This window comes from Xiphias gladius, chromosome 18 (genome assembly GCF_016859285.1).
Source record: "Xiphias gladius isolate SHS-SW01 ecotype Sanya breed wild chromosome 18, ASM1685928v1, whole genome shotgun sequence".
Classification (NCBI taxonomy): domain Eukaryota; kingdom Metazoa; phylum Chordata; class Actinopteri; order Istiophoriformes; family Xiphiidae; genus Xiphias; species Xiphias gladius.
The window spans coordinates 28,242,063-28,260,705 of record NC_053417.1 but is presented as its reverse complement, the minus strand read 5'-3'; the positions used below and the strand labels follow the sequence as shown (position 1 = coordinate 28,260,705).

General features: G+C 46.1%; 1 protein-coding gene across 7 annotated transcripts in view; it reads left to right on the top strand.

Annotated features, from left to right (window-relative positions):
* The window catches only part of LOC120804085 (neural cell adhesion molecule L1-like), a 56,619-nt gene that overhangs the window by 24,987 nt on the left and 12,989 nt on the right, over positions 1 to 18,643 (top strand). For 5 of the 7 annotated variants that reach the window (XM_040153285.1, XM_040153286.1, XM_040153282.1 and 2 more), the window contains exons 3-18: positions 1,872 to 1,886; positions 3,493 to 3,595; positions 5,381 to 5,550; positions 7,032 to 7,154; positions 7,768 to 7,938; positions 9,550 to 9,664; positions 11,189 to 11,373; positions 12,317 to 12,448; positions 13,158 to 13,301; positions 13,407 to 13,518; positions 15,248 to 15,453; positions 15,836 to 15,995; positions 16,399 to 16,526; positions 16,617 to 16,718; positions 17,769 to 17,975; positions 18,400 to 18,470. In XM_040153285.1, coding sequence (XP_040009219.1) covers positions 1,872 to 1,886; positions 3,493 to 3,595; positions 5,381 to 5,550; positions 7,032 to 7,154; positions 7,768 to 7,938; positions 9,550 to 9,664; positions 11,189 to 11,373; positions 12,317 to 12,448; positions 13,158 to 13,301; positions 13,407 to 13,518; positions 15,248 to 15,453; positions 15,836 to 15,995; positions 16,399 to 16,526; positions 16,617 to 16,718; positions 17,769 to 17,975; positions 18,400 to 18,470 — 2,144 coding nt within the window. The remainder of the gene's footprint in view (positions 1 to 1,871; positions 1,887 to 3,492; positions 3,596 to 5,380; positions 5,551 to 7,031; positions 7,155 to 7,767; positions 7,939 to 9,549; positions 9,665 to 11,188; positions 11,374 to 12,316; positions 12,449 to 13,157; positions 13,302 to 13,406; positions 13,519 to 15,247; positions 15,454 to 15,835; positions 15,996 to 16,398; positions 16,527 to 16,616; positions 16,719 to 17,768; positions 17,976 to 18,399; positions 18,471 to 18,643) is intronic. The other 2 variants (XM_040153289.1, XM_040153288.1) reach the window with 1 other exon arrangement.

Here is an 18,643-nt window from a genome sequence, read left to right as displayed (position 1 = left end):
ATATTTACAACTGATTCTTTTCAAAATGAGAAACAAAAAAAAAATGCAAATTGTATCTGCATACATAATAATAATAATGTAAAAATACTGAGTTTGGACACTTACTAAAGAAAGACATATTATATATTTGGGCAAGATTTACACTTTATGGCTTCTATTTTTAAACACTGCATATTTGACTTTTACAAGAGAAGAATTTTGAGGATGATGATGAACCGGCGTGTTCGTCAAATGTAACGATATCTCGGGGAAACAAATCCTAAGCCGAATAAAGAGCAGGACAGAGCCACTAACATTAGCCTGAACTCTGATTTAGTAGTACCTTGACTCCCGCACACTGCATGTTCCAGTCCCCAAAAGAGGATTCTTCCTACGTAACCTGCAGTCTCACAAAATAGCGTAGTTGGCTAATGATATTCTCCTGGGCCGTGAATGTAGCACCAGTTTACTGTAGGTAGTAAGCTAGTTAGCAGCCCATGCTAACATTTGCAGCTTATGTTAAAGGCAGATAAAACACTGCTCAATCCATTTCTCATCATTTTGCTCTCGTTTTTGGTTTTTCCTAAGGTTAAAAACAAAATACAGAGCCGTAGCACTTACTAACACGTCGCCGAGCTACGATTAGACACATCGCGGTTCAGGGCAGCGGTTTAGCAAACGGTCAGTCTCTAAATGTCACAGTAGTTCACGGATCACAATCCGAATAAATGGTTGCCTTGTTCCCACAAATATTGGCCAATGGTGTGAAGTGTGGAAATAATTTTTCAGAGATCATAACAGTGATTTTGCTTTCTTTTTTTTTTTTTTCTTTTAGCAGATTTACCAGAGATCACATATAGCTGCTGTACAGTACTGCTAACCGTTTACTGAGAGTACTGCAGTATCTAAAATTTCCAATTTGTTTTCAGGCACTCAATGTTTCAGCAGCAGGTTAAAATCATTGCAGCGCAATTCGACAGTGCCATCTGCCTTCAAAAGTACTAATCCATTATCAGGCAAAACATTTGACAAACATAAATGTTTCAGTGTTTCAAGGAAGTATCAAAATTAATTTTCATACCACGATGAAATGAACGGAAACAGGAAATAATTTCTAGTCTCACTTAATTTTTTTGTCTTGTTCATTTATCTCTGTTTGCTCTGGTTCGCGTTTGACATGGTCTTGCGTTAAATCTTGAATATGTGGTCCTAACAAAGACAAACTAAACATTTCAACAAATTCACATAAGCACAAACATAAAATACACTTATCAGGTTAGAATGACCTCTGGCCCCGGAGGTTAAGTTCAAAGGTCAGTAGGCCTAGCCGCAGTGGTCCCAGAGGAGAGGGAGAGGGGATGGGAGGAGGAGTCGGGCTCCGTTTGACCTTCAGCCAACAACCTTCTCCTCTGGGTGTGGCCGCGAGAGGAAGACGTAGAGGAGGAGAAGAGAGGGATAGGAGGAAGATGTAAATGAGAGAGTGGGAGCGCTGAGAAGAAAGAGATGGATGAGGAAGGACAGGGAAGAGGAGGAGATGAGCAGAGCGGAGAGGAGAAAGAAAACTGAAGGAAGGGAAGGGTAGAGAAGGACACGCAGAGAGGGAAAAAGACAGAGAGAGGAAAGATGTAAATTGATCCGGGACGCCAGTGAGTCTGAGCCAGTAAACGGGGGCAGGCGATTCCTTCAGACGTGTCATCATAATGTCAGCGTTATTTACAGTCAAGTAATATGAATTAATATGCTCCCGCTCTGAAAACAGCGTCTTAAATCTGCCATCACCATCAGCATCCTCCACTCACATCTGTGCCTGGGAGTCTACGGCATTTTAAACTTGCCCTTGTCTAAGTGTTTCCTCTCTGCTCTCCTCCCACTGCTTTCGCGTGGACAAACAGATAAAGTGCATAACAGTAAGTGACTTTCCTTGTTTTGACAATGAACAAGTGTGCGTGAACCTGTGTGTGTGTGTGTGTGTGTGTGTGTGTGTGATGGCTCTTGACCGCTTACATCACTGACACTTCGTTCCCACACACCTGTCACCTAGACGATGGAGGCCGTCAGTCCACTCTGCCGTACCGCTGCCGCTTTATTGCCGACTGTACGTCCTCCATCATCCGTCCCTGCAGTCCCGCAGTCACACAGAGAAGACAATGAAACCCCATTTACTAACGTTTGGACTCTCACAGCAGGACAGGTCTCTGTGCCGAGACCTGTCCATCTTGATCGGTAGATCAGATGAAACTTCGTTTAGCTTGGCCACTACGTTTTCATGAGGGCTACATTAATTATTTATCAAACCCTTCATCTCAAATGGAAAAAAAAAAAAAAAAATTAAAACAATAGTTCAACATTTCGCCTTCTTGCAGAGAGTTAGATGAGATTGGTATCGATCCGCTCATCTAACTCTCAGCAAAAAAGCCAATACTCCGAAATGTCGAGCTATTCTTTTATCACAATCAGAGTCACAAGGTTGCCACCTGAAAACAGTCAAATCAGAAACTGTTTTGTTTTTGGTTTCCACTGCTCTGTCTGACTGACGCTCTTAGTGACCATAAAACGCCGAAATGTGTTTGTCCGGGACTGCAGGCTGGCCGCCGTGGGTTTCTACATTTCTATCACACTTCCAACGAGCCTGCTCATTTTCAAGTCACTCAGCCGGGCACTTAGAGCAGGATGTGGGTACAGTCCATTACATGCTGTTTATCGGCTACGCGGGTTTGACCGTAACGATTAAATATGTTCTAGATGTCAAACGTTTGATATGAATTATTTAGCCGTTCCGACAACCTTGTTAAAAGCAAAGTTCAAGAGATGGAGGAAGCGAGCAATGACAAATGGTAGGTTTTCTCAGGTCACGCAGTAACGACCGTACAGTTCGATAATGACCCTGCGCATGTCTGTGAAATGCAGGAAACTAACTGCATGAAAAGCAGTTAGCGAGCAACAGAGAGGTCTTAACAATAACGGATAAACACTTAGTTTATACTTAGTTAACTAGCCGGTTAAATGTAAAGGATAAAGGGTTAAATGCTTAGCTAAAAGAAAACGGTGGATCTTGATAGCTAGTTAACAGTAATAGCTAAACGATTGAAATAGAAAAATGTAGCGAAAACGCTGAACAGTTTAGGTCGTAAGCTAAATCTAGTGGAAAAATAGTCTTTAAATAGTTGCTAAAAGGAGGGGATTATTGGATTAAAGGGTTAGGTACAAGTAAATGGTCGAACTAGTCGCTAAAGTTAATGGATAAACGTTTAACTTACATGGCTACAAGAGATGGATACAGGGCTGTGGGGGGGGGGTCAGACAAAACCGGCTGGGAACCACTAGATCAATGGAAGTCTGGCCTCCTGATAAAGAGGAATATGTGTACCTGTGTATTTGATGGCCTGTACTCAACGGTAATTACTGTACAATCAGTTGTACATCCCAGAATATTTCATTACCCTCTCTCTGTGTGTGTGTGTGTGTGTGTGTGTGTGTGTGTGTGTGTGTGTGTGTGTGTGTGTGTGTGTTCAGTGTCACAGCCTCCGGTGCTGACAGAGGTGCCAGCATCGTGCACAGCCTTTTCTCGAGAGGACATCAACCTGCACTGTGAGGCCTCCGGTAACCCAACACCCACGTACGTGCAGCAGCTAGACCTGTGTTTCATTTACCCAGCATGCGTGTGTGTGTGTGTTTGCTTATGTACAAATTTAGTGGACAAACAAGACATATGTCTGTGTCTGGCTGTTTGTCCACTTCCTCCCTCTGGCCTTTCTGTTGGCATGGCGATAAATGTTCCTCTAATAACATCACAGCAATAACAAAATCATCTCTCTTCCTTTCCATTTCACTGTCTCTTCTTTCCCTCCCACTCCTCCCCTCCTACTCTCTTACCTCCCATCTCTCTCTCTCCTAAATTCAGGCTTCCCTTTACTACTTAAGAGGATAAGGCTGGTAACGTTCTATATTTTCGTGACCGTCCACAAATCCAAGGACAGGACCAAAACCAACAACACTGTAGTCCGTCTGTCAACGCTCTCTGACTTTGTTCCTCTTGCCTGCGTCTCTCGGCTCTGAGCCCATTGGTTCCTACTGAAGAAATAATTCTTTAAAATAGCTCACAAATATATATTTTTATTTTTTAATCTCCTAAAATAGCTGCTCGCTGGTAGTTTTTAATCAAACATAGAGGAGGAAATATTGCATTTGTTTGGGCTCCAGTGAGTATTATGGGCAGCAGGACAGGCGGCGTGTGCGTGGGACTGAGTCTAAACAAACTACAATGTGTGTGTGTGTGTGTGTGTGTGTGTGTTTTCATGGTGGAACATGTTTTTGGACGACAATTAAGCTCTACGGCACAGAGGAATAACATATTTAGGGCATTGGAAACACACACAACACTTGTTGGTCACTTCATGGGATTTGTTGACACTGAGAGACATACAATATCACCAGACTTATCTTCTAAGCTTTTCCAGAGAGAAAAAGAAATTTGTCTCGTAAAATTGTTTTGTTTCAGTTTATATAGTCATTATCCACATTTGACCCATCCATGTATTTATCTACGGCTTAGAACACCAGCAGGTCAGACAGAATACTCTACGTGATGAAAAAAAACGGAGATCAATTGGATGAAGCTTCAACTTCCCCCATGCACTAGTGCACGTACCTCTTGTGTCCTGTGGAAATGGAAATTGAGTGTTGTAGCATTTATCCCTGATGGCGTCCTCTTCGTTTACTGCCGCTTGGGTATGTGCGTCACTTTAGCCCAAAACACCTGCCAAATGGATAAATGTAAATGTAAATGTGTAAACAGTCCAGAACGTACATAGTTTAACTTGAAACAACGACGTCATAATTTGACACAGCTTTAGTACAGCACGACCAAACCTTGCCGTGATTAAGCCGCCACTGAAAATAGTGCCCAACAGATCCACTCTTTCCTACTGATTGAATAACTTTTGATAAAAACTACAGTGAGCAGCTGTTGTAGGAAATAACGGAGGCGCTTCAAAAGAATTAAACCAAATCGTTTTTTTTTTACCCGTTTTTAAAAATGTACATCTACAGTAGGAACCAATGGGCTTGGAGCTGAGAGCCACGGACAAGAGGAGGGAAGGTGTTGACAGACGAACTAACACGTTGTTGGTTTCGGTCTTTTCGTGTTACTTGTTGAGAATAAGAAAAATATAGAATATCTCCAGGCTCATCCAGTGTCATTCCAGGATCAAATGTCAGCGAGTTTACAAATGTACTTCTTTGTTTTGTGCCATGAAATTTAAGCACCGTCTCTACCTGCTTTTGTAATATTATTTTTAATCCTTTGTGGTGTCATTTTAGGGATTCAGGCCATCGCACTTGGCTGTCAGTTTGTCTTTGAAACGCTGTTGCCGTGGTGAATAACCTTCCCTCCTCTCCCCAGTTTCCGGTGGGTGAAGGACGGGGACCCGTTTGGGCCGGAGCTTCAAGGGTCTGGGACACTGCAAGTCGAAGAGGACGAGCCCCTGGACTCTTACGAAGGCTACTACCGTTGCTACGCTTCCAACACCCTGGGGACCGCCATGACTCAGACCGTGCATGTCATCGTGGAGCGTGAGTCACACGTACACACACAACGATAGGCCAGAATGAGGGGCTGTATAACACATGCTAATTCATAGATGAGTGAAGGATGTACAGTAAGACCCCCCCTCACACACACACACACACTTCCCTCTCTGTCTTGCTCTTCGTCTCTTTCCCCGACACACACATAAACCCTTCAGTGACTCGCTGAGGTTGACTGGGGCCACCTGTTCTGCTCTCTCATCTCTTGTTACCGTGGCAACCATTTCCTGGAGACAGAGCGGTGACGTCAGTTGGTCCGGGAGGGTGCTCAGCCTCTGGTAAACACGCGGCGGTTGGAGCGGAGAGCAGGCAGGAAAAACAAGGGGCAGTGGCGTAGAATCAGCTGCACGCAGGTGCCGTCATTTCCAAAGGGGGGTCTTATAAAGATCCTGCTCCTACTACTCCTAATCCCCATCACCTTTACAGTTTCCGCTTGATATACTCTGTAAAATCTCTCTGCCGCAAAGAATGTTGACAAGCCCGACTTAGTCTCCTGCCGTTATTACTGCAGAGTGGAGTCTTTATAGTGGGGTAGTGGCGACTGTATGCAACCCGAGAGGAAGACTGGGGGCGCTCCTCGGGGATCGGGGCCAAAAAAAGAACCTTCCGCTGCTCTAAAAGAGAAAAAATAATGTAATCTGGGATTTTATTTACAGCTAATATTGTCCTCAAAGGATTATAAACTTGAGCATCAGTCAAAGATAGTGCAGTTAGGGACGGAAATCTTTGAGGTAAAGACTGTAAATACACAAAAACATTATTTCCCAGGTCTAGAAAACCACGATGTTAATGAAAATGAATGCGGGACACAAAACAAGCAGATATGTTTGTGCTCGTTTTGACAGCTCACGTTGCTTTTTACTGCAGGCAAACTGATGCTGCTTCTCCTGAAGACGTGAACAATCACTTTTTATTCATTCATTTAAAAAAAAAAAGAAAAAGAAAACTTTTCCAGAAAGGTGAGTGGAATACTGCACGTATATTCATGGGTCGGACACAAACGCTACCCCGAGCGAATGATCGTGTTGCTCTGTGTCAACTGATGCAGGGTCGAGGCAGAGTAACCTTCTGCATGTACAAAGTGCGGCACGGTGAAGAGGGGGAGAATCGCTTACTGACGCAGAGGAGGCTGTGTCTTCTACCTGTAGCGCCCCTCTCATTTCACGACCCCTCACTGCCGGCGCGCCGCAGGGTCCTGCTGCATCATCTGCTGAACAAAACCGTGACTGAGAGCGCCGGAAATACAACAGAGGGGTCCCAGCTACCACTGTTGTGTTTAAAGAGCAGAGACTATTCCTGCCTTTTCTCTCTTTCTTTAATGAATTCTTTACTCTACGTGGACGTGCATAAAAAGGCCGTGGTGAGATTCAGTTCAGTGTGCAAGGTGACCTGATGCTTTGAAGTTGTGTGACGTAGGTTGAAGTATATAAAGTTCTCAACTAACAAGCTGTTGCTTTGTGTTTCAGCTCAACCGGTTCTCCTAAAACAACAAAAAATACGTAAGCGAGCATACGTGGGAGAAAGCATCGTCCTGTCCTGCAACCCTCCGAAAAGCTCCATCCCTCCATACATCCACTGGATGGACAAGAGTGAGTCTGCCTTTCGTCTTGGCTTTGACATTTCCTGGTAGCCGTCCCGTCCGCACATCTCTCTCTGTATGTCTCTAAAATCTAAGCAGCTCTGTAGGATTTGTTTGCGTCCATCTTTCCGGCTGAGAGCCCTGTTGGAGGGATTTGCATCGCCGCGCTGCATTGCAGACCATTTCCACTCCAACTAATGAATGCAGCACCATCAGCTGATGTTTCCGGACTCTTTATACTTCTTTTTTTTCCCTTTACTTCCCTCCCTCCCTCTCTCTTTCTCTCTCTCTGCCTGTCTCCTCCTGATGAAATAGTGCCTTTTAAGTTGTCAGTTTTGTTTAAGTCGGACGTGAAAGTCAATACTGCAGTGCTCTGAAGAGAGGTCCCCTCAACTTGAAGCTTAAATATACGGAGCAACAAAGGTTTTGTTTCACTGGTACACGTTTAGTAAAACCAGAAGGGGTTTTGCACTACGAACGCAAACTAAATGTTCCGGTGCATCAAAGAGGAACGAACATATCAAGTTCTTGTTTTCAGCTGCAGCGACGGTCTCAGTGTCTTTTCCCTCCTGCCTCCATTGGGCCTCACCTTTCCTGGCTGTGTGTGTCTTGATTCGTCTCAGAGATGGTGCACATCAAGCAGGACGACAGAGTGATGGTCGGCCAGGACGGGAACTTGTACTTTTCTAATCTTCTAGAGAGCGACAGCAGAGACGACTACATCTGCAACGCCCAGTATTCGGCGGCCAGGACTGTCCTCCCCGAGGCTGCCGTTACCCTCAGTGTTATGCCCAGTGAGTACACACACAGACGCAGACTGTAAACACACTGACAAAGTAGCACTGGGTTGATTCAAGACTTAATGTGCGGGAAGGAAAAATCCGAATAAAGCCGCCACGAGCCTCCAGAGCAGCTTCGGTGCAGCATTCGGCCAAAAGATATTCCCTCAGTGGGTGTTTAGGTGATGGTGGCGGAGCACCGTGTTACGCCTCAGTCCAGATTCCCCCAGCTGGGCTGAGATCAGGACCGGCTCGGCATTTGTATACGTCACAGAGAATAAAGAGGAAGGACTCCGGCGATTTAGAGCTGCACCCCCATAAAGTCAGGGAACTCACAGAAGAGACCGTTTTTCTTTTTTTTCCTAAATTGTCAAAATCACTGCAGTAGAAGCTGAGATATCCTGACTATCCAGAAACACTGGATCCTACATTTCCCATGAGGCAAATCATTAGCATCTTTCATTAGACCCCGACCCCGCCGCCCCCTCCTGAACGCCGGCAGTTTCTAAACCAGTCTCTGGCCTGGTCCGAGATAAACCTGATGACGTCGTCACGCAGTTCCCTAACTGCGCCAAATGAAGTCACACACTCAGCTGCCAGTTTACTAGGTTCCCCTCAGCTAAAACGAATGCAGTCTAATCTGACAGTCCTGCAACCAATCCTCCCTCCCGTATGATACCGTGTGATCCCTCTGGAGGACGTAGTCTGCGGTGCTGTGGAAATTGCGCTGCATTGGACTGACAGGTGTTTCTATTATTTTGTCCGGCACGTGGAAACACCTGTCTCCGTAGCGCAATACAAAATGACATCCTCTGAAATGACCGCTCGCTTGAACCGACACCTCTCTGAAACCGTTTCGGCACAAACTGGACATTATGACCTTCGAGAAGGAGGATTCGTTGCCGGACTGTTGCAACAGACTGACTGAGTTTTAGCTGGTTTTACCGACTGAGTGTAGAATGAGAGATAAAAGAAATAAAATCTACCTGCTGCAAGGAGTTTTATTAGTCTCAGAGAATGTTAATCTCCTACCTGGTGATGTTGTTATGTATGTTTATATATAATATATTTATATATTGTTGTGTATTGCTGCGTAATTTATTTTTTTAATAGTAATAATAATTGAAAGTACAATAAAAGTACTGACTGATGTACTGAGAGTGTGTCTAGGGCGCCGAAACATCCAGGACACTTTTGTCAGGTTCCTTCACCGATTCACTCAGGTTTTTTCTTTGATTGGCCCCTCGTTAAACCCCACCCTCCAACAGCCATTGTCCAATCGTAGTTGAGCGACCCTAGCTAGGCCCAGCGGGGGTGTCTGAAACCGTGAGCAGGGGGCGCTAGTAAGTCCGCTCTCCTCTACTCCTGCTCCACCACAGTTCAGAGGCACTCTACATTTATTTGATGACTTTAGTCGCTAGTTAATTTTGCAGTTTGTTGTTTTTTTTCCGCTGGATGGCAGCGGTTTATGAAAATATACCATCTTGCAAAATTCATTAACAAGAAGAAGAGAACTGACATAAATCAGTGACACTTTTACAGTGAATACATCACAGTTTAGTGTGTATTGATTTCATATTCTCTCCCCCTCTCTCCCCCACTCTTTCTCCCCCTCTCTCTCTCCAGGTAATGATGTTGCTCATGGTAGAAAGCCCCACCTCTTTCATCCAGTGGGCTCCCACTCCACAGTGAAGGCCCTCAGTGGCCAATCCATCACCCTAGAATGTATCCCCAAAGGCCTGTAAGGACCTCACTGTGCATTTGCATAGAAGTGTGTATGCAGCCATTTGAGTGTGTGTGTGTGTGTGTGTGTGTGTGTGTGTGTGTGTGTGTGTGTGTGTGTGCGTGTATCATGTATCATGTATCATTCACCTTCACGCAAACTCACTCGTTCACCGTCTTTTATTCGGAGCGTTAACATGTGACCTGTTGAAGTGACGATGATTTGAAATCTCACCTCAGTCTTACCTGTATATACACGAACAGACCTTTCAGCTGACAACGAGTTGTAAAACATCCCCCGACCACATCAGTGGTCTCATCGCTCTGAAACCGCTGAGCCAATCATACTGACACATGACGGCAACAGCTCTACTAATAAAGAAATGGGTTTATGGCATGACGTGACCATGCAGCGCCACGACTCTGCGGCCGGAGGCAGGCGGTGTGTATTTTTTAGTAGTAAAAAAAGAGGACATGATAGATTAAAACTAGTTTGGTGAAGGACTGCGTCAATCTGACAGCGTTTTCGGTCAGATAAAGTCTGATGTGTGTACAGGCGTGCGGGGTTGTTTGCCCACGGTTTACTGAAGGCGACCACAGCGAACAGCCCCGCGCGACGGCGCTACGCTCCGACGCGGCGCTTCTTCAACCGGAGGCTGCAGATTTATCAACATACTGTACGTGTCCCGCTGCCTTCAGACGGCTGCGGGGACTCAAGGGACTGACGGCGAAGCTTTTCAGACAGAAGAAAGCAGCTGTGGACAACGGATGCTGTAAGAATCACTGTTCTTTTGCTCTATAGATCAGTGCGGGCTCCTGGCGATCCTGCTTTATTCGTGTTCATTTTTGAAGCTGATTTGGATGCCTCTATTGGTCAGATATAGTTCGATTAATAATGATAAAAATAATAATAATAAAATGTATTTATGAAGCTACAAAGTGCTCTACACAGGAGATCCAGTAGATTGCAGCAGATGTGGCCCAAGCGTCATTTGAAGCCCAACCGAACAGCAAGTGAACGCTACATGCCGCAGTTCAGGTGTCCGTTACCCTTTGGTCTCCGCGTGTAAAGGTTTGGTGTCATTTCAGAAACCGGGTCATATCTTGAGCTTGAAGGTTCGCCATTGGCCGGTTTGATACTTTGTGCGCAGTTCCTTGCATGTTTATAACTGACGCCGAATAAGCGCTGAAGATCTCGGTCCTTGAGATCTTTCAGGGGACTTCACGCCCGAACGCAGGTTCGCCACTAATCCTTTTTATTCAATGACTTTATCTCTCCTCTGTGTCGTTGCTGCTTTGTCTTCGCTCTAATTACCGTCTTCCCCTGAGAGTTCCGTCTCCGGGGCGATAAATGGAGTGTCATTATAATTTTTCCTTAATGATGAAATAGGGTATTACACCATTAACGAGATCATCTGTGTTCATTCAACTCTAACTTCCTCCATATGGCTCCTAATCGATCGATCTCCCTCCGTCGCTCTTCCCTCCGCGATCATCTTTCCATTTCCCGGCTCTTTTCACTCATGCCTCTGTCTGTCTGCAGGCCCACTCCAAGGGTGGAATGGAAGAAGAAGGACGGCAGCCTGGGCGAAACGAGCGGCCACCTGGACAACTTTGACCGCTCGCTCATCTTCAACAGTATCGCCCAGAGCGATGACGGAGAGTACGAGTGCCAGGCCACCAACAGCCAAGGGTCCATCACGCACTCCTTCACTGTCACCGTGGAAGGTGGGCGGCTGCAACGCACAGGAACACGCAGCGCGTGACTGGACACGCTAGTGTATATGTGTAACTTTATCATTCGATGAGTCATCGATACGTGTTTTGAGTAGTGGTTGAAAGTACCGCATAACACTGAGGTAACATACTTCACATTTATTTGATCGTTTGGCGCAGGTATCACATACAAAACATTCCTTTAAAAAAAAATAAACTATACTAAATTGTACTGTAGGTGTTCTACTCCAATTATTGTCAGTACACTGTAAGATCAGTATTTTTCAAATAGGACTAATCGGGTACAGAAATCACAACACACTTTCAAGTATAATCAAGATATGCATTTTTACATATTAGAACATTTTAAAAAGACATTGCAGCTGAAAATGGGATTTGAGTAAATTCAAGCTGAATATTGTGCTGGGCCATTTTCTCGGCGTCATGATTACTGTTACTTTCGATACTTTCAGCACATTTTGCTGATAATACTTCTGTACTTTTACCTGAGTAACCTTTTGAACGCAGGACTCCTCCTTGAGCATTTTTTACAGCGTGATGTTACACAAACGTCGAAACACTTCTCCTGCTAACGGTTTTGAGACACGCCGTCGACAGAAGGAGAGAGGACTCTGGGAAATGTGGTCATACTCACTCAACCAATCTCCTTTGCTGTGGCCTAATTTATTTTTCAGTAATGAATGAGGAGAGTCTGGAGTTTATCGTATTATTACAGCTACTTCGACAATGATATGATAATATATGTTTAAAAATCCTTTGTGTGAAGTTCCCAGTAACTCAGCTTTCGTCTTGATGCTCTTTTCTTTCTCTGTGTTTTACTTTAATGTCACCAACCTTCCTCGCTTCCTGCTCTACATCCGATTTAAGCGCTAAATCGACAGGGTTGGTCTCAGTCACAGCAGTAAATTACAGTTGCCCGTTTTTTGGTTTGTAGCGGCTCCCTACTGGGTGAAGGAGCCCCAGAACCTGTTGTATGCTCCTGGGGAAACCGTGCGACTGGACTGCCAGGCTGAAGGCATCCCGACCCCCATCATCACCTGGAGCATCAACGGTCAGCAACTCACAGGTGCGGCCAGTTTTGCTATGTTTTCTGAACCTTATCTAAACTGGTTTTTGTGGGGGTTTGAGAAACCATGGGTCCAGCTCCCTGTATTATTTTTACTCATATTCTTTAAGAAAAGTTACTTTCAACTATAACTGAGTACTTCTGTTCCTCTGTGCCGAAGTGGCATGCCCCTCCCGGCTCTGAGGCCCAATTTCATCCACATTTTAAATCTCCACGTCCACTGCATCCTCTGTGTCATTTTATTACGCGAAGCTTGATGACCACAGATAGATTTCAGGGAAGAAGAGCGATCATTTCCCGGCTCCGGTCAGCCCATTGTCTGTCCGCCGTAGCAGATCTCAGAGACGATATGGAATTGGCCGGAAGGAAAGTGCAAAAGAGAGTGGGGAGTAAAGAAAGAAAGAAAGAAAGAAAGTCTGAACTAAATCATTTCACTTAATTTCAACACCATGTCTACGCTAGAATTACAGATGCAATAAAATCAGGGACGAGGAGGAATAAAAGTTAAAAATGGCCGGGTGGTAAAACGAGAAGGGAGACAGAGGAGGTCAGAGCCTGTAACAGCTGCTGCCTCCTGGTTAAACACTTCTTTGTATTCAGCCTGTGAGTCGGAGTTTCTGTTTGACAAACTCACTATATCATCCGATCGTGCAGTGCCGGGCTCCTGTTTTTAACCTCTTCTTTCTCACCGCCCTCCCCCACCGCGTAGAGGTGGACGACGACCCTCGTCGGAGCGCCTCGGCCGGCGTGTTGATACTGAGGGACGTCAAATACGCTGACACCGCTGTGTATCAGTGCGAGGCCACCAACGTACACGGCTCCATTCTCCTCAACACCTACCTCTACGTCATCGGTATGTGCACGGTTCGCTTTCCTCTCGGCCTGTTTAAACGTTTTATGCCCCCCGTGTGAGGATGATGTGATGGCGATGTTTCTTTCCGTCCCTTGTGTCTCTCAGAGCTCCATCCCCAGATCCTCTCCTCTGATGGAGTGGTGTACAGAGTGGCTGAGGGCGGAGACATCAAGCTGCACTGTGAAACCTTCGGTTCTCCGCGACCACACGTCGAATGGTGAGACACGGACACACACAGTGCTCAGACTCCAACGCGGTGCCTGAGCGTTCCTACCGTCCCAAGTCTTAAAGCGTCACCGTCACTGTCAGAGTCACTGTGTCCGAAATCACTGCGTCACCAGAAAATTGAAATTTCTTGTCATCAACCTGTTGTCTGGTCACAGTCGCACAACTTTTTCTCTTTTTTTCTTTTTGAAATGTCACACAATGCATTGTGGGATTGTTAGCAGGAAGCTGTGTGCACTACTTTTTTTGGTTGAATTTTTGAGGGCCCCACTGTAAACGGTGAGAGAAGAATCTGGACAAACCGAGTTCCGTGGCGGACTTCAAATGCGTTGCAGCGTACAGCGAATAGGGGGCGGGTCTGTAATCTGGGACGTAAGAAGTGTGAGACGAGTTGAGACTCCCTTCTCCCTGCAGACATTTTTACAGTAGGAAAAGCACAGGTGTGAATAATAAAATTCCATTTAGCTGCTCCCTGTCAGACTGTCATGACTTACTGGGACACTTTAATAAAACGGAGCCATTGTTAATGTGATTATTATTTCAACCTGTGCTTTTCCTGACAAGTCTGATGTGGAAAAGGTTTATTCTGGGGTTGTACAACCTCCAGTCAGTGCTCCTGTCTTTTTAGACTCATCAAATAAATGAACGATGGGGATTAATCCGCCGCTGAAAATAGTCCTCAACGAATTCACTTTTGCATCTGTTTGTTTGTTAAAAAAATTACAGTGAGGAGGTGTTTTAGGAAATTGAGGAACTGAGCCTTTTATAAAAATGAGACCATATATTTGTGGGTCATTTCTAAAGATTTACGTTTTCGTCGGGAACCAATGGGCTTGTGGCTCAGGGCCACGGACACAGTAGCGAAGTCAGAAAATATTGAGAGACGGACCAGCACGTTGATGGTTTGGGTCTTTTCACAGGATTTGCCGACTGTGAAAGTAAAGAATAGCACCAGTTTCCTCGGGTGTAAGATCATATTTTAAATACTTAAAAATTTCCAAGCTTTTGAATGAGTCCTTGCCTGAAATGATCAGAGTAACTAAGCAAAGGGCGGTGATCAGTCCCTGCCATACAGCCTCTGGTCTTTACTTTGAATGGAGCAGCGCCCCCAGGTGGTCGCACTGACGGAAAGCGCTCTGTAGATCAGTGTCCCGTGCAGGGGCTGACCACACCCAGGTCCGGTGGCACAGAGCCGCAAGCGGGACGTCAGTCAACCTCTTTCGGCCCATTCAGCGGCTCCGTGCATGATGTCGTTGTACAGAAATGACAGAATTGATGTGCAGCCCCTCACAAAGTGTCTTAAAATTTAGACTGTTTTTATAGAGAAGTGATAAAAAAGTCAAATGACGGGAAACTAGTGAGAGCTGTAGAGAAGCAGAGAGTAGAAGTGGAAATAGAAACAGCACAGCACAGAGTGAGAGCTTGTAAATTTTACAGGCCTTATACTTTATGCTCCCAGTCTTCGAACTGATGCTGCTTCTCTCTCCTCTCTCCGGCCGATCATTTATTGATCTTCCTCTGTCTATTATCCATTCTCCAATGAGCCAGGAAACACACCTCCATTGATCGAGATACAGGGATGTACTGCTGGCGCTGTTAATTTCCGTGTGTCCAATGTTGGAATAAACCCCGAAGGACGCTAGACGGACAGAGCTGCAGTGACACCTCTGCTCAGCGAATGCAAGGATCAATATGTGTGTGTGTGTGTGTGTTGTTTGTAGGAGGGGAGAGGACATGGTTCCTCTGCTGTTGGACCCTCCTGTCTCCCTGGGTGAGGACGTGGGTTCTCTGCTGTCGGACCCTCGTGTCTCCCTGCTGACCAACGGGACCCTCGTCCTGTCCAACGTCACCCACGATGACGGCGGAACGTACACCTGCTCTGTCGAACGCACCAGCATCTCCATCACTGCACACCTGGAAGTCTTCAGTGAGTCACACGCACGTTTTCTGGAGCCAAGATTCAACATTTTTAAAAAACGCCAAGACGTCCCCAGAACTTTTTCTTGTCAGGGTGGAAAGGCATTTACATCATAGTAACAATGGACACTGACACACTCCACTGAAAGTCGAACTAATGAATGTACTTTCTGAGTGATCTCTTAAAATTGATGAACTCAAATCCTATTTGTGAAATGTACCCTGAAGACAGACTGTGACTACGTACGTCAAGTTTCCACGAATCGCAAATGGTGTTAGAAATTAAAAAGTCGGTCCCAAAAGAAAGGAGGGACCTTTTCAAAGTCATGGCTAAATGGAAAAAACGAGATCAAATGAAACTGCTGTCCTGTATTTTTCCTGTTTCCCATCAGATCGAACGGTGATACTCAAAGGCCCCCAGGACGTCCGTGCTTTCAGAGGAACCAGCGCCCTGCTGGACTGCCACATCTACAAAGACCCCCAGCGGCACGATTACCAAATTGTCTGGAGGAAAGGCGAACAAAAAATGCAGGAGTCGTCACCAGATGACAAGTAAACACACGCACCCACATGTTTCAGTTCACAGCGGAACTAAAGCTCATTAATATCAGGTTATCGGCCTCGTTCGGAAGCGCGGGGAGGCGGCTCTCTTATCAAAGTTGGCGAAGTCAACCAGACATGCATTTGCCAGACCAACCAGTTAGTCCTCATCCTCATCCTTGGGGTCTGTTTTAAACAACGCATCAGATAAAGTGTAAATGCCGCCTTTGTGTTGCTTGTCCAGGTGCGTTGTCTCACTGGGCTCAACGGGCTCAACAGAACATTTGATCCTAATCCTTCCCTTAGTCAGGGAGATGTCATTGAATAAAAACAGCAGCGGGGGGGAAGACCCTCATTAAACTCCTGTGTGCTTGTGTGTGTGTGTGTGTGTGTGTGTGTGTGTGTGTGTGTGTAGGTACACCTTCTTTGAGAATGGAACCTTGAAAGTGACGAACGTCCAATCAGACGATACGGCGCCTTACTCCTGTGAGGTCATCACTGACCTGGACAAGGTGAAAGCCAGCGGCTCGATCACTGTAGTAGGTATGTCACGGTGTGTGTGTGTGTGTGTGTGTGTGTATCACATGTAGGTGTGGCAGTTTTAATGCTGACAGTTCTCTGTTGGACCCTCAGCACGGCCGGACCCTCCCAGGGATCTGTCTCTGTCTGATGTCGGTGACCACAGCCTCACTCTCAGCTGGATCCCAGGACATTCACACAACAGCCCCATCACAGGTGCTCAACACACACACACACACACACACATAAAACATACAGCCATTTGTATTCGGCTCAGCTTCAAATGTCAGTCTTGATTTAGCTGCAGTGTGAAAAAAACTGCACCAACAAAATGCAGTTTTAACACCACGTCTGCGACGTTGCAGTGATCCCTCCTCATCTACATCTCTTGATGGCTGAAACATATTTATCGTTTATATTAATCAGGCATTGTGATTTTTTTTTTTTTCTTTCCCGTGGCCACATGTTAATAAACATCCGTTGTCTTTAGCTAGCTAACATTACAGACAGAATTCCAGTGTGAAACTGCAGCTGGTATTCGTAACAACACAAATCCAGACTAATTCCCTCTGGCCCCCTCCCCGTCCCCCTAGTAGTGTTAGCATGTATGACCCCCCCCCCCCCGTTGAACTTGTCCAGATACACCAAACGCTTGATATGAGCCAGATGTCTGACCTCAGTGCAAAGCTCAGATGACTGCAGTGTATGCAGGCAATAGTTCACCCGTAACGAACTGCGTCAACCACAAGGTCGCCGTTACGAGGCTGATGCACTTCCCGACCAGTGCCGTCAGTCCGGACCCGTGTCGGCTGTCACAAATCACACACCCAAACCAAACTGACCACCGAGGCACCGATCACAGAGCCTGACAAATGGTTGCACGGCGCATTCAACGGCCACGAGCATCTAGTTTACCTGGTTTCTGTGTTAGAATCCTGAACTCTGACCCGATCGCCAGGCGCTAACAGCTGATTACGCGAGGTTCCCTCCCTGGGATTCCTTCTGAACATTTTCCACACTTTATTTTGTTGGTTTTCTACCCTCATTCATTCAGAAACCATCTGTAACTGGAATAAACTGGTGGTTAACGGGAAGAGGTTACCCGGATTTGCCTGGTGATAGGTTCTGGAAGTTTCGGCGGCACATGATACAGAGTGTACAATGGTTGGGCTGTATCCTTGGGGTCATGGACACCTGACTTTTCTGCTCCGAGTGAGTTTTACCAGAAGCGGTATCGGCGTCACCATGTCCGTGTCCTTCTCTCAGGGTTCATCGTGGAGGCCCGGGAGGAGCAGCACACAGAGGAGGGGAAGTGGAGGTGGGAGGAGTGGAGGAGAGTGCCCGGGGACTTCAACCACATGCAGCTGGCCCTCCACCCCTACTGCACCTACCGCTTCCGCGTCATCGCCGTCAACGATGTCGGCCACAGCAACCCCAGCAAGGCCTCAGACTACCACAGCACGCCGCCTGCTGGTGAGTGACGCCAGGCGCCAGATTGGATCATTCTTGAAGGAATAATTCAACACTTTGGGAAAGACACTCATTCGCTTTTTTGTCAATAGATGAGAAGATGGAATGTGAAGCTACAGCCAGCGGCCTGTTAGCTTAGCGCCCAGCCAAGAAATTGTCCGGTACTCAGCCTGTTTTTACACTTAAGCTTTCGTACAGATTAAACTCATGTAAAAAGATGTAACAGAGCCAGGCTCGCGCTCTCCCCGTTTCCCGTCTCTGCGCTAAAACCACGCTAACCGGCCGCTGGCTGTAACATTGAGGGGAGAGGAATGGGGCTGGTATCAATCTTCTCATCTACAGTCGCTCCCAGCAAGAAAGCGAATAAACTGTCCCCTTAACATGGGATGTTTTCTGCCTTTCTTCTTCCTCGGTCTCCTTCCTCCAGTTCCTGACAGTAACCCCGCTGGCGTGCGCAGTGAATCCACAGACCCAAAGACTCTGACCATTACCTGGGATGTGAGTACTCCAATCTGTGTGCATTTGTGTGCACGCATGCTCTGGTGCGTGCACATGCATGCAGCGGTGGAAAGTAGCTATGTGCGTTTACTCAAGTACAATTTTGAGACATCTTTACTTTACTTGAGTGTTCACATTTTATGTTACTTTATACTTCTTACACTCCAGGTAAG